General features: G+C 42.8%; 8 protein-coding genes across 8 annotated transcripts; 5 read left to right on the top strand and 3 right to left on the bottom strand.

The window, feature by feature from the left end:
* Position 1: 1 nt before the first annotated feature.
* K450DRAFT_220056 (uncharacterized protein) lies at positions 2–3,051 on the bottom strand. Its single transcript, XM_051585484.1, has 4 exons — positions 2,600–3,051; positions 734–2,531; positions 365–665; positions 2–284 (listed from the first exon to the last, which is right to left on the bottom strand). The coding sequence occupies exons 1-4, from the start codon at positions 2,942–2,944 to the stop codon at positions 212–214; spliced, it is 2,517 nt and encodes an 838-aa protein (XP_051448810.1). The 5' UTR covers positions 2,945–3,051; the 3' UTR covers positions 2–211.
* A 1,864-nt stretch (positions 3,052–4,915) lies between these two features.
* On the top strand, positions 4,916–6,174 carry K450DRAFT_220052 (uncharacterized protein). Its single transcript, XM_051585483.1, has 5 exons — positions 4,916–5,029; positions 5,101–5,277; positions 5,337–5,610; positions 5,677–5,723; positions 5,793–6,174. The coding sequence occupies exons 1-5, from the start codon at positions 4,991–4,993 to the stop codon at positions 6,075–6,077; spliced, it is 822 nt and encodes a 273-aa protein (XP_051448809.1). The 5' UTR covers positions 4,916–4,990; the 3' UTR covers positions 6,078–6,174.
* A 269-nt stretch (positions 6,175–6,443) lies between these two features.
* K450DRAFT_220047 (uncharacterized protein) lies at positions 6,444–8,538 on the top strand. Its single transcript, XM_051585482.1, has 6 exons — positions 6,444–6,549; positions 6,624–6,658; positions 6,725–6,796; positions 6,896–7,060; positions 7,129–7,194; positions 7,304–8,538. Exons 1-6 carry the CDS (start codon positions 6,461–6,463, stop codon positions 8,329–8,331), a joined length of 1,455 nt encoding a protein of 484 aa, XP_051448808.1. The 5' UTR covers positions 6,444–6,460; the 3' UTR covers positions 8,332–8,538.
* Positions 8,539–8,825: 287 nt separating this feature from the next.
* Positions 8,826–11,056, bottom strand: K450DRAFT_220044 (uncharacterized protein). Its single transcript, XM_051585481.1, has 3 exons — positions 10,703–11,056; positions 10,118–10,631; positions 8,826–10,048 (listed from the first exon to the last, which is right to left on the bottom strand). Exons 1-3 carry the CDS (start codon positions 10,989–10,991, stop codon positions 9,076–9,078), a joined length of 1,776 nt encoding a protein of 591 aa, XP_051448807.1. The 5' UTR covers positions 10,992–11,056; the 3' UTR covers positions 8,826–9,075.
* A 922-nt stretch (positions 11,057–11,978) lies between these two features.
* K450DRAFT_220040 (uncharacterized protein) lies at positions 11,979–12,540 on the bottom strand (the record flags this gene model as incomplete). Its single annotated transcript, XM_051585480.1, has 2 exons — positions 11,979–12,315; positions 12,536–12,540. 2 exons carry the CDS (start codon positions 12,538–12,540, stop codon positions 12,102–12,104), a joined length of 219 nt encoding a protein of 72 aa, XP_051448806.1. The 3' UTR covers positions 11,979–12,101.
* A 591-nt stretch (positions 12,541–13,131) lies between these two features.
* On the top strand, positions 13,132–14,060 carry K450DRAFT_220038 (uncharacterized protein). Its single transcript, XM_051585479.1, has 3 exons — positions 13,132–13,168; positions 13,263–13,333; positions 13,404–14,060. The coding sequence occupies exons 1-3, from the start codon at positions 13,159–13,161 to the stop codon at positions 13,833–13,835; spliced, it is 513 nt and encodes a 170-aa protein (XP_051448805.1). The 5' UTR covers positions 13,132–13,158; the 3' UTR covers positions 13,836–14,060.
* On the top strand, positions 14,061–15,856 carry K450DRAFT_220035 (uncharacterized protein). Its single transcript, XM_051585478.1, has 4 exons — positions 14,061–14,868; positions 14,958–15,060; positions 15,127–15,338; positions 15,407–15,856. Exons 1-4 carry the CDS (start codon positions 14,286–14,288, stop codon positions 15,727–15,729), a joined length of 1,221 nt encoding a protein of 406 aa, XP_051448804.1. The 5' UTR covers positions 14,061–14,285; the 3' UTR covers positions 15,730–15,856.
* Positions 15,857–16,459: 603 nt separating this feature from the next.
* Positions 16,460–18,069, top strand: K450DRAFT_220031 (uncharacterized protein). The gene is made up of 4 exons (XM_051585477.1): positions 16,460–17,101; positions 17,186–17,234; positions 17,353–17,552; positions 17,630–18,069. The coding sequence occupies exons 1-4, from the start codon at positions 16,558–16,560 to the stop codon at positions 17,899–17,901; spliced, it is 1,065 nt and encodes a 354-aa protein (XP_051448803.1). The 5' UTR covers positions 16,460–16,557; the 3' UTR covers positions 17,902–18,069.
* The last annotated feature ends 71 nt before the right edge of the window (positions 18,070–18,140 follow it).

The raw sequence follows: 18,140 nt of genomic DNA, 5'->3' as shown, positions 1-18,140 counted from the left end.
TATGGTTGGATTCATCTTTTCGTTTTCATTTTATTCTTTGCAATTGTCTTGTATAAAATAAAGATGAGAACAAAAAAGGGTATCAAATATCAGGAGCAAGGAAGGGACGGAAGCAGGAAAACAGCAAAAAGGAAGAAAAAAAGCTTAAACAACAGAAATGAAGCGGCAGAGGATCGCTATGCAGTTTGGTATCAAATTTTTTGATTGGATTTCATATTATCTCGGTATCATCTTCAAAGCCTTGAACGCCATAGTCAAGCACTTCAAACCACGTTACGTTGTTCCTATGATGACGGAAGAAAGGGAACCGATTAATCTCACAAAAATCGGACTAAAAAGTATGGGCATGTATTTTTAGCCTTACCTATTAACGGCAGCAACGCACCGTCTTTCATCAAATGCAACTCTCCATACTCCGGTTACATTGGTGATCAAGTCACGAACCAGTTGTCCGGTATTAATATCCCAGAGCTTAAGTCCGCCCTCAGATCCTGAAACCACTTTGTTTTCATCGTGCTGAAAGCAAGTGATGGCAGCTTGATGGCCAGATAGTACGTGTTCGCAAATACCAGTTTCAGTGGACCAAATGCGAAGAGTTGAATCAGCTGCCGCTGACACCAAGTGGTTTGGAGTGAGATGCAAAAGACCGACGAGAATGGAGTGGCCTGTACAGGGAATTAGATCGATTAGCTTATGCACCAAACTAGACCACACTAAAAGCTGATAACTTTACCTTCAAGTACGTTGAGGCAACTGCCATCGTCTAGACTCCAGATCCGCACAGTGGAATCCATACTACCACTCATACAGCGACGGTTGTCTATATCCAGAACAACTGAATACACCCGCTGTGTATGGCCTTCCATCAAGTGAATTAGTCGGCCAGTCTCAATGTTCCAAAGACGCATAGTATAATCGTAGCTCCCACTGACTAGGAGATTGCCTCGAGCGGCTATAGCTCGTACGGATTGAGTATGGCCAGCTAAGGTATGCATAAACCATGGATTGTTAGGACTGTGAGTGAGGTAAGGTTCATCATTGACTGGGTCGGGTAAACGCCAAACTCGTAAAGTAGAGTCTCTTGAACCAGTCACAATGAGTGGCCGAGATGGTTGCAGACGACCATCGATCATCTCGGGCATGACAATTTGAAGGCAGCGAACGGTACTAGTATGTCCGGGAAATACATGAGTGGAAGTGCCTCGTTCAATATCCCAAACTCGGACTGTGCGATCGGTTGACCCGCTCACTAAGGTATTGCCAACGTATTGAAGAGCCCAGACACCGCCTTCATGGTCACTCATAGTTTTTCGCAGTTTTCCAGTATTGGTATCGTAGACATTAATACAGCGGTCATCCGATCCCGATATAATTTTATCGTCATCATACTGAAGGCAAGTGACGACGTTGTTTGCATGGCCTTGAAATGATATATGTGTAGCTCTATCACGTTTCCAATTTTGTCGTATAATGAAATGTTTTCGATAGATTTCCTTGTAAGGATGAGGAGTAGATGGCTCTAACGGAGCAGATGTACCTGACATAGAACTGCTGGAAGTAGGAGTGCCTTGAGAAGCTAAGGCGGCGTCATCGGTGTTATTGACGCAAATGTGATCGCTTTCGGCAATGACTTTTCGCAACAGTCGAGACTCTTCAGGGTCATCGACATCCATGGTAGCTATGGCCGAGCTATCTCTATGATCGCTCAAAACAATCATCTTTTGTTTTCTTGCCGCTCTTGTTGCCGCTTGCCGTGCAACAACTTGTCTGACTTCGGATAAGGTAAATTTAAATCCATCTCTTTCGATATTTTGCCGCCATATCGTTGCATCGGCATCTACGACCATTCGCCACTTTTTGGATACTTGTGCAGCGCGACAGAGTGTCACCACATCTAGATATCTCAGAATATGAAGCGATAGTTCGAATGGTAAAGAGGCCAGGAAATCCCTTTTCAAAGCAGGGATGACCAGAGCATTCACAAATTGTAGTGTCGTAGTCGATGAACGCCTAAGTAATTGGAATAAAAGATAGGACTGTGTTGCTTGTGGGAGGGTATCAAATGTGGAAAGAATGCTTGGAAGATTGCGGATTGGTCGTGGGGTATTTGAGCTATGTAAAGTACGGCCAGTCAGAGCAGCGTCGAAATAAGAGGTAAAATTTTGGTGAGGCTCGGTAGAAGAAACTATAGGGGACGGCGAAGGAGAGGGAAATGCGGAATTTGGACTGCCACAGCTATCTTGATCCAGCGACGTGGTAGCTATTGTAAGTTCTTGGGATGGTTCATCATCTGTATCGTATTCTGAAAGTGAATGCGGTGTCCGGCTGGATTCGTCTGCGTCATTCACAACTTCAGCTCTAGTACGGACACGCTTAGTGATTTCTACAGGTTCCATATCTTCGTCTGAAAAGAACGATTCTGTATGCACTGAGAGAGAGGAAGCTCGCCGTTTTCTCGAACTGGACGATATTTGCTCTTCTTTCATTTCATCGTCTGATACAGGCAAGGTATTGATCATCGGCGCTTCTTGCTAAAAAGATATGTTTCGCATGAATATTTTGTCCGAATGTAATAAAAATATAAGATAAAAGTAATTACCAAAGGTTCTATCATATCAGATGGTGCCCAGAGAATATCATTTTCGAAAGATAAAGCCTTCATGGCCGGAGGTGTCATTGTTTCGGCAAGAGGATAATGCGAAGTATCTAAGGCCTTCAGAGTGGATAAGATGGAGGAGTTCAAACTATTAGAGCGAGTAGAGGAGTTCAGAGACGATGCAGATTGAGGAGTGGATTGCGACTTGAAAGCATGCAAGACTTTGGTGGAGATGTTGCCGGTAGGAGATGGCGAAGGCAGCGGTGAAGTTAATTGATGTTGTAGATGCCTTCTTTTTGCGAAAACTCTCGCATTTCTTTTTTCCGTAAAGCTCGCCTGATCCGCCATTTGTGGCGTAGAGTAAATTTACAATACAATGGGGGGATGTGGTATCGTGCGTTTACAGGCGATGTATAGGCAAAGGAAGGAGAATGGGGTCAATGGATGAACAGCTGGGAAAAACTGCTCCAGCGCTGGGCTCGTTTTCCCTCTGTGCTTGAATTCAATCTCCGGCGTACGGAGACCCTCGAAGATTGCTCAGGTTTAATTACCTGTCTCCACACGAACTTGAAACCCATCTACATCATAGCGTCGGGCACACTATGATGACTTTTAGTGTATTGTAAGATGACATTGCTCTTGTGAAGAAGTGTGCACATTGAGGTCACACCTCCCTTTGAAACGGCGATGGGGTCTCATAAATTCCTAAGTGTTCTATCATATCACATTGTGGGTTTTTGAATCTTGAGAGGTTTCACTGCGAATTTAACGTGAATATGCCTTTTGCGCACTGCTGTTTCGATAGGACCCTTTGGTATGAGAAAATCATAGTCCTTTGCTTTTCTGCAAAACAGGTTTCATCACCATGCGTGTTCTGCAGCTATAAATTTCGTGTGCACCCACTTTGTTTTTATTGATGAACGCCGGCGGTACCTTGTACTGTGGACGTCATATGTTTTCAAGCAGCACCATTAATACATCGTTAGCATGCTTTAGCGCAGAATTGTTTACAATACATCTCAGAACGCGATTATCCCCTACAAGTCTTTTGTCTGCTGCTCTCCACAGAGCGCACAAGCCACTTGTCATTACCAAGTTAGGTACCGGAGATCTAGATGCGGATTTCACCATTCGGGGCCGCTTCCGCATGCTGAGAGAACACAAGGAATTGTTGTTCAGACAATAGGAAATCTTTGGTGGACCACGATGCCATCTGTATAAAACGTCGATTGCGTCGTAGTAACTGCGGTAATGCGGTACGATCTTAAATATCACAAGTTTTAAATGACCCACGGTGTAGAGCAGGTTGGTAACAACATATAGGTTGGCATGCCTGTCGCTCACCATGCCTTACTATGTTGTTAACATACTTCATTAATGCCAATAGCAATGTGGTATTTATCCTATTGGCAATTACTGTATTCAATCTGGTTCTTTCATACCTATTTGGTGCGCATTTGGTAGCAGCCTCTACATTCTCATAATATCATAACGTCAGATTAGAATCCTAAAAAGCCTCTGTATTCGTTTGCTGGGAAACAGAGCTAAAGCGATACCTCCATAGTATCTCAATGTCACCAAGGGGCATTTAAGAAGATACCGAATCTCGGATATATTCGGATATTCATTCATCCGTAGCAAGAAAGCTCGCTTACATATGGATAATGTTAAACGGCTTTATGTTAGAAAACATACTAAAGTCGTGAAAGAATTGTTCCACAGTAGGCTTAATCTGGAAAAAGTTTCCATCATAGCAAGACCGAGATCATTTGGACTTATTTAAGCAGAATATCCAGTGGTAATGCAGAGAGATGATTATTGTTAATGAGTCAGCTACCCGGGGATCAGTTCCGAAGATATCTTGTCAATAAGTATCTTCATTGAGCTACAACCTCGTTGATCAACTATGACATACATATGTACCGCTTCGCCATTATATTTTTTTGCACTGCGGCTAAGAAACAGTAATGAAAAGGAACATGCACAGATTTCATGAGCGGAGAGGAGGGAAGTAAAAGCACAGAATCGCTTACAAGTGCATTTCGGAGAGCGTCATAGTAGAAGCCTCGTGGGCGGTAATTGAGGACGAGTACTCATAAAATGATTGTACACTATGTCAAAGTGTGGTATCGTTCCCATAAGAATTTAATGCCAGTGCCTTTTCAGTTGAGTGATCCGATGTATGAATGTATTATGGAAGTGACAACTCGGCGCGACGGACATGGCATTATGTTTATAGAGGCAGTCCTGACGCTCGAGAGCTGCTACTACCGTCTCGTCCGCGTGGTGGCAAACTGACTCACTTTTTAGCGGAAGTCCGCTGGTGGATAAAGAATAAATATCAGTCTAGATTCATACGTACTAAGTGTCAAAGCCTTCCATACAAGACAGTAGATGGCTACATTCTCAAAAGCAAGTTTCAACAGCGCGTTAGTGAGTGTTCATTCATATTGATGTCCACTACATTATTGAAGGGGTAGTCATTCAGCATTGCTATTTCGCAGTACCGCACATTCCGTCCAGTTTACTCCAAGCCGACCTATGACATAATATATGATTTCCACGCGAAAAAGGGAGGCATATTTGATCAGGCAGTAGACATTGGAACGGGAACTGGCCAAGTAGCTGTAGAGTTGGCGGATAAATTCAAACGTGTTCACGGAACGGACGTTTCAGCGAAGGTAAGGGAGACATTTATTCATAACAGAACTGTCCAAAGTGATTAACGACCCATCACAAGATGCTCGAGGCTGCTATCCAAAAGCCCAACATTGACTATCAAGCTTGTTCTGCTGAGAAACTTCCGTTTGAGGATAACAGTATTGATGTTATCACATCTGCTCAGGCTTTCCATTGGTTCAAGCATGACGACTTTTTCAAGGAAGCAAAGAGAGTTCTCAAACCTAATGGTACCATTGCGATCCTGGGATACGCTTTCGCTCGCATCAAGGATTCGCCCAAAGCATCCTTATTGGTCGAGGAGTTGGGACTGAAGAAGTTGGAGAAATATTGGGGTAAGGGGATGGCTCTATTGATAATTGACCAGAGACTGCCATGCTTATCAGTGCCGCTATTACTAGACCAAGGAAGAGTATTAGTAGACAATCTCTACCGAGATATTCCTATCGTAAGAACATGAAACGAATGCTCGGCAATTGCAAAATTATGGATGTCTAATCATTTCGTCGACTCACAGCCTTTCCCTGACACTCAATACTTCTTCAGTCCAGATGGTTGTGATATTACCAACATTGGAAAAATTACCCCTCAGCCAATTTTAGAACAAGAAATGACCTTGGAAAATTTTAGGCATTACGTCAAGACGTGGAGTTCATATGCTAATTACATGAAAGATCACTCAGAAGATCCTGTGGATGACATGATTTCAAACATTGCTAAAGTTCTCAACGTGAAAAGTACTGAAAAGCATTCCATCACCGTCGAATGGCCAGCAGTATTGATTCTCACCACTCCTCAATAAAGCGTTGATTATAGTATTCGTTCTATGATTTAAGAAAGTGAAAGTAAGATATCTCTAAAAGATGGTCAAACCCAAGATTATTTGAAAGCATGCCGGCTTCAATACCAGTTGGCCCTTGAGCAATTTGTAACTTCATTTGTGTGGAGAAACTGGGTATAATCAGTTTTGCAAACCGAGGTATTTGGTACGGAGTAACGGTACATACGCAATTTCATTGGTTACTGAAGAATATAGTTCGTGCGAGCACTTTTTCATCAAACCGAATCATTTTCTGAAAATTCAATTTCCGCTCATGTGTGACTGTCTGCCACTGGGAACATCCATTTTTCAACTTTCCCTCGCCTTGCCTTCTTGCGTCTCTCTTTACCCCACTCTCTTTCATAATGTCAGGAAACAACTACCTCACAACCTCCAACGGAAACCCTGTTGAAAACAACCAGACTTCCCAAACTGCTGGACAATGGGGACCTGTGTATGTAGCCTTGTGCGATACCCTTCTTTACCTGATTTTATGACTGACATATGATTGTCCCTTACGTTTTACAGCTTGATTCAAGATTTCCACCTTATTGATAAGCTCGGTAAGTATTAGTTCATAATCAAACGCCTAAACTTCAGATGTAACTGTAAGCTAACTGTAAGCATAGCTCACTTCGACAGAGAACGTATCCCTGAACGTGTTGTCCACGCCAAGGGTGCTGGTGCTCATGGTGTCTTTGGTACGTTATTGAACGCTACGCTATAAATTGTTACCCCACACAGTGGCGGGCAACTAAGTAACAAGCCTTACTAATTCGATATACGTTTCTACCTTATAGAGGTCACACACGACTTCAGCAAGATTACCAAGGCCAAGTTCTTGAACCAAGTGGGCAAGAAGACTCCCGTCTTCCTTCGTTTCTCCACTGTTGGCGGTGAGAAGGGTAGTGCTGACACTGCTCGCGATCCCCGTGGTTTCGCAGTCAAGTTCTACACTGAAGAAGGTAAGAGAGACCCTCGGTGTAATCCAGTGAGAAAGTGGAATGACTTATTAACAAGCTCAAATGTATAGGTAACTGGGATATGGTTGGCAACAACACTCCAGTTTTCTTCATTCGCGACCCTTCCAAGTTCCCAGGTGAGTAAAGCAGCCAGCCATCTGGCTATGATTATGCTTACAGATGCGAATTGTTGCCGTTTTGTTCAAGCTAATATTTAAATTCCGCTTCCTTCACAATTTTTTCCAGATTTCATTCACACACAAAAGCGCAATCCCCAAACCAACTGTGGCGACCCCGATGCTTTCTGGGACTTCCTCTCTCTCGTCCCCGAGTCCATTCACCAAGTTACCATCCTCTTCTCCGACCGTGGTACTCCCGATGGTTATCGTCGCATGAATGGTTACTCTTCCCACACTTTGAAGTTGGTTGACCATGATGGCAACTTCAAGTATGTCAAGTGGCACTTCAAGACTGATCAAGGCGTTAAGAACTTCACCGCTGAGGAAGCCGCCAAGTTGACCGCTGATCCCGATTATGCCACCCGTGATTTGTTCGACGCCATTGCTCGTGGTGAACATCCCAGCTGGACTGTCTACGTCCAAGTTATGGATCCCCAAGATGCCAAGAAGTATCGTTTCAACCCCTTCGATGTTACCAAGGTTTGGCCCCACAAGGACTACCCTCTTCAGCAAATCGGAAAGCTCACTTTGAACCGCAACCCCGAGAACTACTTTGCTGAAGTTGAGCAAGCTGCTTTCTCTCCTTCTCACATCGTTCCCGGTATCGATATCACTGCTGATCGTATGTTGCAAGGTCGTCTCTTCTCTTACCCCGATACCCACCGTCACCGTTTGGGACCTAACTACACTCAAATTCCCATCAACCAGCCTCAATCTCGTGTTGCTAACCACCAGCGTGATGGTCTCATGGCTGTCAATGGTAACGGAGGTGCTGCTGCCAACTATGAGCCCAACTCCGGAAACGGTCCATTCCAGAACAATGTCAAGGCTACCACCTTCACTGCTGAGGAAGTTCACGGAGCCACTGGCCGTCACTCTTATGAGCTCACTGATGTTGACTTTGTTCAAGCTGGTAACCTTTACCGTTTGATGTCTGCTCAAGACAAGACCAACCTTGTCAACAACATTGTTGGCCACATCAAGAACGCCAAGAAGCACATCCGTGATCGTCAAATTGCCAACTTCAAGAGAGCTGATCCTGAGTATGGTCGCCGCATTGAGGAAGGTGTTGTCAAGGCTAGTGCTAAGGCTTAAATTACAGGGTTTACATGTAGTTCCTTTCCTTTCCAATTGCCCACACTTTTTTTTTTGCACTTCATATCCCTACAAAACATATTATAGGATTTGTTAACCCCAATTCAAAGAATAAGAGGCGATGCTAGACAATCTCCTCGCACAAGATCCTATACTTGTTCAGTTTATATTTTATGAATACATGCATAATTGATGGTTCCATGTATACTATCACAATTGTGTTTGGGGAGAGTTACTCATGTTCTCAAGCTGGGTAGGGAATAACACGTGTGATGAACTGTAAATTTTATATTTTTCTTTAGCGCGAAAACCCAACCCATACGAATGATATAATACACTGATGATTAATGGCATCATCTTGGCTCACTGACAGCGTAGGTTGGCGGCGAGCTGCTGAAGATATTCGAGTATGTAGACAAACTGCAGGTTATCTATTTGCTAATTTTTGCGCTCTACGCAAAGGACGATCACCTGTAGGCATAGCTGTGGTATACTTTCTAATGAAAAATCTATTGCGTCAAAGTTTTTATTTTTTTTTATTTTTAAAGCATTTAACTTTGATATAAGCTTCAAATACAGGGAAAATACACGTAAGAATCTAACCTGTCAATCAATGACATTTTTACGATGGAAAAACGGATGGGACAAAAGATAATAAAAATGGCCCTTGATATACAAATTGCAAAGCGAGAAAGCTATCTGGAGATGAGGAAAATAGGTGGTTTGCATTTCCCTGTTTTGAATCTAAGCAGCGTGCTGCATTTCTGCTTCGTACTTTGCTTCCAACTCAGTTTCATTCACAGGTTCAGCATAATCATAAGCCTTCTTGACAGTTCCTTGACGAGCGATAGCGTCCTCCTCCACATCGACGAGATCTCGCTTGTGATGGCAGAAATAGAAAAGTGGGGTAGCAATGCCCATGGCAGCAGAGATACCAGTAAACAACCACACGATCTTTGGATCGACTGTGACAGAGACTAGAGCAAAGTTGAGGATAGAGCTGAAACAATTGGCGAGAAGGTACAGAGCCATGACCAAGGACTTCATGGACTCTGGAGCTTTCTTGTAAGCATATTCATAACCGGTGATACTGGCGAAGACTTCAGATATAGCGATAAACACATAAGAGGGAATTTGATACGCAGCCGAAATGTAGTTGGGACCATCTCCTTCCGAAGGAAAGTTGTAATAGGGTGGACTATTGTATACCATGGATTGAATACCTGCAGTGTAGCCCATAGCGACAGCAGCGAAAAAGAATCCGATGGTGATACGTGCAATAGGGCGAGGGCTGATACCAAGGCGACGCAGACCAGGATAGACTAATCGATCCATGATAGGAATGAGGAAAATTAAGACAATGGGATCAATGTTTTGCAGGATATCGTTAGGGACGTTGCCAGTTTGCATTGTGGCAGCCATGGAGACAAGATTACTTGTCATTTGATTATAGCATAGCCAGTAAATGGGGAACCAGCAAAACACCTTACAAGCCTTTAAAGTGCGGATCATTTCATCAACGAAAATATCGTCCCAAGTCACCTTATCAATCAATTCAGGGTGCGTAGTTCGTAGTTCCGAAGGTTTGCATGCCTTCATACCGCCTTTGACTTTTGTGCTGTACAGTAATAGTTTACCAGCCTCAACGAAAATGGATCCTCTAGGTGGAGCTTGAACGTACAACTTGCGGCCAGCAACGACAATCAAAATACCAGGACTGTACATCAGAAACCTTGTCAGTCAATGAATGTCACACTTGTTGCTGGAAGTGATATGGTGTACTTACATAAACATGAGGGTAGGTAGAAGGTAAGCGGCCCAGAAACCAACATTCTTTTCCAGCTCAGTGGTGGCGATAGCGGACAAAGATCCAATATTAATACCCCAGTAGAACATGTTGAAAATACGTTGATAGGTAGCTTGAGGCGTCACAATGACCCGTTCACCAGTTTTCAGCACCTTGATGTAAGGAGTGCGACTTTGATACTGTTCACCAACCAAGGGGGAAACATTCGACTTGATACCACCAGTGCCAAAACCAATGATAATAATTGACACAATGAAACCAGGGAAGGCAGCGCCACTTTGGATGGAGGGTGGAATAGAAGTTAAGGTCAAGATGAGGAGACCAACGAAGTAGATACAAGCGAAGACGACAATAGTCTTATATTTTCCGAGATATTGATCAGCAATGATGGCACCGATGATAGGGGAGATATAGCCCCAGAATTGGAAAAATGTATTCAAAGCAGTCGCTGTTTGTTGGCCTTTGCCAAGTGCACCTGGCTGGTCAGCGGGATCTAGAAGATTTACAATTTGTCAATGAAAATTTCTCACGGACTATCAATATTCCTGCCGACAAACAGCTTACAATGTCCGGGATCGGGTGCTTGGACGTAATTTTGGAATGGGCCGCTCAAACCATAGAAAGTAAACCGTTCACAAAATTCAATTAGAATAACAAGGTATGCCGATACTGGTAATATGTCAGCCACTTCGCGTAGTTCCTTCCAATCTTCTTCTGATGGCTCTACGGCGTAAGTGTCGTCCTCTGTAAGGTCAACATCAGAAAAGCTGCTTTTGCCACGCAATCTGTTTAAAAGGTTCAGACTCGATGACGGTTCGACCTTTTCCTGTAATTGACTTGACTGATCTTCCATTTACTTTAAACACAATGAAGGAAAAAGGAAAGGTAATAAGGAAGTATTAGAAAAGTTGGTAAAATAGGAAGAAGAAAGAATTTTGCAAACCTTTGTTTGACATGCATTGAATGCTTTCGGGTCGGTCGGATACCAACGTCAAACATTTTTTTTTTTCCTTCTCTTTTTTGGAGCCTAAAATTTTCCCCTCGGTGCCAGCTACAAACTCAAATCAATGGGACCGGTGAAGTGGGCTTCTTTCCGACACTGATGTTTGTACCCACCATCAAGAACAGATCTGCTGTGCCAGAGGTTCAACTATCTGACAGCATTGCTAAATTGGACATCAGTGACAAGGAAGACAGTAATGCAGAGAAACTAGTTGCAAATGGCAACGGCTATGTTAAAGATTCACTAGTGACGGATGTCGAGCCAGCAAAGCAGAAGGAAGCCAGCACGCCGGAAACAAGAGCAAAGGAGGAAGAAGAGCTGGCTGAAAATAGCTCAAAAGAGGAAACCGCCATTGACACAAAGGAACCGCAAGCAGCGCAACCTATTCTCATTGTTGAAGAAGAAGAGGCTGAAGCATCCATTGAAATCGCTGAACATGATAAGGACAGACTCATTGTTACTCTTCCCAATGGTACTCGATACGAAACAGACAGATATTGTCCACATGCTGGCGCAGATCTACACATGCATGGTCAAATCAGCGTGGATGAATATGGTCGAGAAGTTGGTCCAATTTTGATGTGCGCTATTCATTATTGGGAGTTCCTTTTGGACAAGGAAGGCAACTCTGCCAACGGATGGGCTACAATTGATTCGTGTAAATTGAAGGATAAGGCTTGCCCTGTAGACGGCGACTCCAAGCTAGCTTGGTAGATTTGTCATATACTTTAGAATCTAATCTTCATATCGTTTGTCAATATACTATATACCTGCACTCGACCACTAGCCAGGGCAAACATTGTCTGACTAAGAAGACTATTTGAAATCTGCGCGCCGCATTTACCAATTTTCATATCAACAACATCCTTACAGATATCACAAAAGCCATGTATCAAAGACAGTATGACTCATTTCCTACATCCAGTACAAAACTTATGAAAAGTGTCAGATTACTTCTCATCATCTATTTGTTACAAAAGTTTTACGTAGCCATGTTTCGCTTTGCCACGTCGGCACGATCAAATTTATGTCGATTAAAACGACAGCATACGCCGAAGTTAAGAGCCCGGTATCGGCGATCAACTTGAGCGCTGTAATAACCTTGTATGGGCATTCGTGTGAATAACAAGTATATTTCTTGTACCTCCTTTCGAGTTGGCTTCCGCGTGTCCAGCTCATGCGATATTGTCAAGTCACTGCCAAGTACTATTTTACCTATGTGGCCAACAAAACATCTGATTATCAATAAATGTATAAATAGAGTAGATTCGGCTATTCATCACAGATTAAAAAATTGCAGACTCTGCCACAGTGAGCAAATTTTTGAGGCGCAAGAGCAAAAAGTACTGGATACACATAAACAAGATAACTTCTTTTAATACAGACAGTCGTACTCCATAAAGCCAACACTGACTAGTTAGTTTAACATATTTAAGTCTCCAAAAGTTTCATACGATCGAGTGGTTTCACCTTTCTCTGTACGAGAACTTTTTACGTGCATTTGCTATCAAAGTGAAATGATAGCCATGCGGCTTTTTTATGTTCGATCCATCCGTCATGTTTGATGTACACCAGCAATTGTTCTATTTCGGCTTTCTTTCGAGCAATTGACAATAACCCATATTCGCTTTCAATCTTTCTCTTGTTTCAATTGATTGATTATTAGCCTCCTTGGATACATGCTCATGGTCAATGATAGTGAGCGTAAGTCCGCTGATAATGGAATGTATCTTTCGCCGACGTTTGCGTTTCTTCTTCGGGGAACACCCATCATTCCTTTTCATATGTATTTTGGCCATGTTGGCCATTCAAAATAGAGAATCCAACCTTAATTTTGAAACTTAGATACATAAGTGGGATTAATGGGAAACTCAATATGTTTTCCTCTCTTTGTTTGTGGGTAGCAATTAATTCGAACAAGTGCACCTCAACTTGTCAATCAAAACACGTGACAAAGGTGGAAGTTCTGGTGTAAGGACCGCCGTCAGCCAGCAAGTAAGAATTCATAATCTTGACAATGGAGAAACGTAAGCCATTTTGCGTCCGCTTTTCTGAAGTGTCACCCTTGTCATTGCTTTCATCACGGACATATCGATTAACTATAATGTATATGATCATTAGGCCAAGACCCTCCAAGTCCAGGCTCTGGAACTCCGCCAAGCAACTTCGACATTCCAACCACCATAGTATTGGTAAGGAAACATAGACCAGTAGCTATCTAATATAGAAAAAGCATACTAACTTGACATACTTGGTCTCCAGTATACATGTGTACTTTTGGTTGCTATCGGAATGTGCTTCTGCCTCCAGCGAGCAAATCGACTGCTACCTAACGGACTCAACTTTGCATTACAACCAACCAGACTGAGCCGCAGCCGGTCTCGCGGAGGGGCAGCATCGTTTCCTGATGATGACCTGGAAGCACAGCAAGGACTTCTGGACGTTGATGACGACTCCTCGGATATAGAAGAGGAGGCATATCGCCGACGACAGGAAGCTATGGCACGAGATGAACAAGAGCAGGAATTTGAAGAATTCGGCGAGTTACAGGAAGCTCCCACTGTAGAACATGTACATAATGATTCTGCAGAGTCACCATCGGTCACATCGCCGCAATCTAGCAAAAAAGCCAGTGTCTTTAGTATTCAGGATGATGACGAAGCGAATAACGATGAAGATCTGGACCGTCGCTAATATGACTCGAAATTCGATGCAATTACATTAATGATGTTGCCTATAGTACCTGTTTCAAAACCCTCCTCATCAGATTACTCCATTTATGATGCATTTTGACAACATATCGCACATACCAAGTGTTCATATAGCTAGTGAGCTTTCCACGGTTTCATTATTTTACTTTTTTTCTTATGGAAGACGACGTGGATAAATACAAACATATCAACAGGACTATTTGGAAATATAATTTCTTTCAACATGTTGATTATTTTTTTATACGAAGAAACAGACAATCTAATACACTTACATAATATCGATTGAAGTTAGCGAGAGTGATTCCTTGCAAAGGCTGCTCTCTATCTCATGCAAAGCGAGGTCCGGAGTTTCAATATGGACTACGGTAGAGACAAGACTGGAAGTGGCTGAAAACCCTGGTATCTTTGCCTTGCGACTGATCATTCCTCTGCCATGGGTAACTCAACCTCAACAGAGCATCCACAGACATCTTTTTATGCCGACAACGACCAGAATGCTTCGTTTCCAGGAGTCCGCTCCAACCCATATGATTCCCCTCCAAGTGTCAATGTAACGGAACCAAATGGCTCAACCAGCCATAGTCGAGACATCAACTACAGCGACCCATATCTACATAACCAAGCCCGAAGGCTCAAACAGGGAATCGATAGTGACCACAGCTCCCCTTTTGTGGGATCACCTCTCTCTTTACCTGATGAAGACCGATTTCGTTCAGACTTTAATTCGCGGCGGAATACCGGCGGCCCAAACACGCCAACTACTACAGATAAACTCTCTGATAGACTTGAGAGTATAGATATTGACCAGAAAGGAAGCAAATCCTATCCCAGACCAACAACAGGTGATTCACGGCAACCTATAGCTGGCTCTCATCATCGCAGTGATTCTGTCAAAGGACCGTACTACAGAGCAAGAGGTCATAGTGTTGGACGAGAATACGAATCTGGAGCTGATGAAGACGATAGTCGAATCCGAAGAAGAGCTAGTAATCTTGCCCTTGAAGTCTCCGATAGAGGTGGGTTATTTTAACGCAATCTTTTGATAGTACCGACTTCAGCGTTGAGTGCTAAAGCAATTGATTTCTAACCTGTCACTTTGATCTAGCCAACACCGTACCAACCATCATCACATGGACACAAGGTGGCAATAATGTATACGTAACTGGAACGTTCAATGGATGGAAGCAGAAGATTCATTTGGTCAAAAGGTAAATAGCTATAAACTCCTCCATTTCGTTATGTTGGTAACTCTTATTAACGTAAAAGTGCTGCAGCTCGCAAGACTTTTCGGCAGTTTTAGAATTGCCACCAGGAACACATCGACTAAAGTTTATTGTGGACGATGAATGGAAGTGTTCAAACGATTTGGAGGCAGCCACGGATCCGGATGGAAATTTGGTCAACTATATCGAAGTAGATGATGGTTTGGATGATGAATTAGATGAATTTGGTGAGCGTCGCTCAAGCTTAGAAGATTCATCAAATGGTAAGTATTGGTCATGTTGACACTATGATCGAGTCATACACGGAGAACTGATTTTTTCCCAATCGCAGCATTTCCGCTTTCCTCGTCACCACCAGGAACATACTCATCAGAGATTCCACAATACCTTCAAACGATCGCTCAGCAAAGCCCTGAAGCTGCTTCGATGACAGCGCAACAGCAGCAATTGACACAACCACCTTCTTTACCACCTCATTTGGAAAAGGTCATGCTCAACAGCCAAACAATCAGTGATGAAGACAACTCAGTTCTACCTGTGCCGAACCATGTCACTTTGAACCATCTATATGCGTGTTCTATAAAAGATGGTGTCATGGCTCTGGCTGCTACCAGCAGATACCGAAAAAAGGTGAGCGTTCATGTTTTAATATGACTGAATACGGTGTCGAGATTACTCATCGGGCCTGTTCCCCCTTTATTTATCAGTACGTTACAACCATGTACTATAAACCAGTTGTGACCTGATCAGTGCCAGTACTAAATGGCGCTTGACATCTAAGTAAACCTTGGTAGAGATCTTCTTCTCCTTTTTTTCTTTATTATCAATACTCATTTTTCGTTTTTATTGCCGAATTTTATGTCCATGCAGTTGAAGACCTTCTTATCAGGATTTTTTATATGTATCCTCAGGAATCATTGTTCACATAGAAAATGTTACGTGCTTCCATGATGTCTGTAAAGTGTAAATAATACATGGTTTTCAACTTTGAAGCGCCAAGCGAACGAGATATAGCGAATGAATGCGTCTTGGGATGACTGTGTATGGCGATATTCAAATCGATTAGCTCGTATATTATTTGTCTTATCGACGATCTTGTTACGCTTATACTAAAATTATTATTAAAATGTCTCGCGCACGAGTTCCAAAGATACACCCCGGTTTACCCTATCAAGGACGATATTTGCCTCTGCAGCAACCGGTGTAAATGAAAGAGTCTATGTCAAGCAAAATGGCTTGCGTTTCGAACACGATTCGTTACAATGTCAATCTGAGGGCATGGAGGCCACCGAATCTGTGACCAACATCGGGTAAGATATGAGCTGACGACAATCAGCGATGCAAACTGCCTTGCGTTGTTCATGCTACGCTACGGAAGATGGTGCCCGAACCCCGAACGACACGTGAAAACTAAAGACAACGAAATAACTGTTAGCATTGGCTTTGCTTATCCCCCCAACCCTTTATTTTTACACGTTAGCCATGCACCCGTGCGCTCATTTTTATTTTTTACTAATTTTCAACCCGATATCTTCTATCTTAAATCAAACTCGTTCCTTTTCTTTTTCTTTCACTTATACCTCCATTTTATTCATGGCATCCTTACTAGCATCATCAGAAAGGATATCATCTCTCCCGTTCATCGACAGATTCAAAATATTAACAACTTCTGGCAAACGGCAGGCCCCAAAACAGCCAAGCCCGAAACACACCAGCTCAGAGATAATGACAGGCGACAAACACCCCATGACAACAATGGTCGCAGTCCAAAACCCTCCACCACCTCCATACGTACCACCTATGGACCAGCAACAGCATGATATCGAGAATCTTGCCGAGGCCGTCAAACAGAACTCTCACTTGGCCAACGCCATAAACAAGTCTGGTAGATCTTTGGATCGCAAAAGTATTATTCAAGGTATCAAGCTGGTAGCGATTGCTGCTGACGAGTACGATGAAGGCAACGACACTGTTGCTCTTGACATCTATCTTACTGGGCTTGACAAAATTGTCATGGCTCTGCCTGGTAAATATTGTCATTCCGCTGGTCAACTAAATGTAGCAAAGGCTATTCTCGGGTATTAATATAACGATTGTGAATTTTCATTAGCAAAGGACGACATGAGGACCAAAATGGCTTTGGAAGCCAAACTGATCAGGTAAAGTAACAATCAAATTTTTTGAACTATGTAGTAAATTGCTCAAATCTGTACGTACGTTGATGGTTGACTAATTGTTTTCTAATGATGTTTGTTTTTTCTAAAAAAAAAAAAATAGTGTAGAAGAAAGGGTTGGCATACTAGACGCCGAAACCAAAGAAAAATACATATTGGCCGCTCAAGCTTTCGGCCATGATAAACGTTATAGAATACCGACAGAACAAGATACGCAAATCGATCGGTTTCGAAGGTTTGCTCAATACATGATTGACTTGGCCGTTGCACTAGCCATCATGGTTAAGCGGTCACCTCTTCCAGGTTTGTATCACCCCATTGCTACACCATTTTCCAGTAGTACATGTGAAAGTTAACTTCCCCACCTTATGTCACTATAGATATCTTATACTTTCTCTTTGGATCATTTGTCCAGCTTTTACTTTGGATGGACGTTAAATACCATCTCGTAGAGCGGACTCGTGACTTGGCGGTATCAGGGGTCAAGCTGATACTAAAAGCAGACGAAGACTACAATTTGCATCAAGTGGCCAGTGAAACAATGTACATGGTTATTGCCGCGGGTCTTAAGGCGGCTGTTGCATTCAAAGAAAGTCCTAGCTATCAAGAGCTCAAAAAGCAGCGAGAGGATGAATGTGATGCAACAAATTAAGAAATCGTCTTTTCAGCGGTATTTTCATTACTTTTGCTCCACCATCTGATTGAAACCCCCCTCTCTTTTTTTCTGTTCATTTCAATCATTGTAATATTTAGAAACACCTTTCACTACTCTATCTCAAATAACTATAAGAAACTAAAATACCTCTTCAAGAACGACATCATGGTGATGATACAATGCATGGAATGAGTGATATTTGACCAAATTGGTTTGGTGACATTGAGGCAAATATT

This window comes from Umbelopsis ramanniana (genome assembly GCF_025399195.1).
Source record: "Umbelopsis ramanniana AG unplaced genomic scaffold K450scaffold_3, whole genome shotgun sequence".
Classification (NCBI taxonomy): domain Eukaryota; kingdom Fungi; phylum Mucoromycota; class Umbelopsidomycetes; order Umbelopsidales; family Umbelopsidaceae; genus Umbelopsis; species Umbelopsis ramanniana.
The sequence above is the reverse complement of the archived record's forward strand: the minus strand, read 5'-3'. Positions and strand labels throughout refer to the sequence as shown.

Bases quoted from the DNA above. Each gene is read 5' to 3' on its own strand.
- K450DRAFT_220031 (XM_051585477.1), top strand. From the start codon at position 16,558: ATGCACCCGTGCGCTCATTTTTATTTTTTACTAATTTTCAACCCGATA. The intron at 17,235-17,352 runs GTAAAGTAACAA...AAAAAAAAATAG, and splicing joins TTGGAAGCCAAACTGATCAG to TGTAGAAGAAAGGGTTGGCA. The intron at 17,553-17,629 runs GTTTGTATCACC...ATGTCACTATAG, and splicing joins TAAGCGGTCACCTCTTCCAG to ATATCTTATACTTTCTCTTT.
- K450DRAFT_220035 (XM_051585478.1), top strand. From the start codon at position 14,286: ATGGGTAACTCAACCTCAACAGAGCATCCACAGACATCTTTTTATGCC. The intron at 14,869-14,957 runs GTGGGTTATTTT...ACTTTGATCTAG, and splicing joins CCTTGAAGTCTCCGATAGAG to CCAACACCGTACCAACCATC. The intron at 15,061-15,126 runs GTAAATAGCTAT...AAAGTGCTGCAG, and splicing joins AAGATTCATTTGGTCAAAAG to CTCGCAAGACTTTTCGGCAG.
- K450DRAFT_220052 (XM_051585483.1), top strand. From the start codon at position 4,991: ATGGCTACATTCTCAAAAGCAAGTTTCAACAGCGCGTTA. The intron at 5,278-5,336 runs GTAAGGGAGACA...ACCCATCACAAG, and splicing joins GAACGGACGTTTCAGCGAAG to ATGCTCGAGGCTGCTATCCA. The intron at 5,724-5,792 runs GTAAGAACATGA...GTCGACTCACAG, and splicing joins TCTACCGAGATATTCCTATC to CCTTTCCCTGACACTCAATA.
- K450DRAFT_220044 (XM_051585481.1), bottom strand. From the start codon at position 10,991: ATGGAAGATCAGTCAAGTCAATTACAGGAAAAGGTCGAACCGTCATCG. The intron at 10,632-10,702 runs GTAAGCTGTTTG...TAAATCTTCTAG, and splicing joins AGCACCCGATCCCGGACATT to ATCCCGCTGACCAGCCAGGT. The intron at 10,049-10,117 runs GTAAGTACACCA...TCTGATGTACAG, and splicing joins CTACCTACCCTCATGTTTAT to TCCTGGTATTTTGATTGTCG.
- K450DRAFT_220056 (XM_051585484.1), bottom strand. From the start codon at position 2,944: ATGGCGGATCAGGCGAGCTTTACGGAAAAAAGAAATGCGAGAGTTTTC. The intron at 2,532-2,599 runs GTAATTACTTTT...ATATCTTTTTAG, and splicing joins CTGATATGATAGAACCTTTG to CAAGAAGCGCCGATGATCAA. The intron at 285-364 runs GTAAGGCTAAAA...CCGTCATCATAG, and splicing joins TGCGTTGCTGCCGTTAATAG to GAACAACGTAACGTGGTTTG.
- K450DRAFT_220047 (XM_051585482.1), top strand. From the start codon at position 6,461: ATGTCAGGAAACAACTACCTCACAACCTCCAACGGAAACCCTGTTGAA. The intron at 7,061-7,128 runs GTAAGAGAGACC...TCAAATGTATAG, and splicing joins CAAGTTCTACACTGAAGAAG to GTAACTGGGATATGGTTGGC. The intron at 7,195-7,303 runs GTGAGTAAAGCA...AATTTTTTCCAG, and splicing joins CGACCCTTCCAAGTTCCCAG to ATTTCATTCACACACAAAAG.
- K450DRAFT_220038 (XM_051585479.1), top strand. The intron at 13,334-13,403 runs GTAAGGAAACAT...CTTGGTCTCCAG, and splicing joins TTCCAACCACCATAGTATTG to TATACATGTGTACTTTTGGT.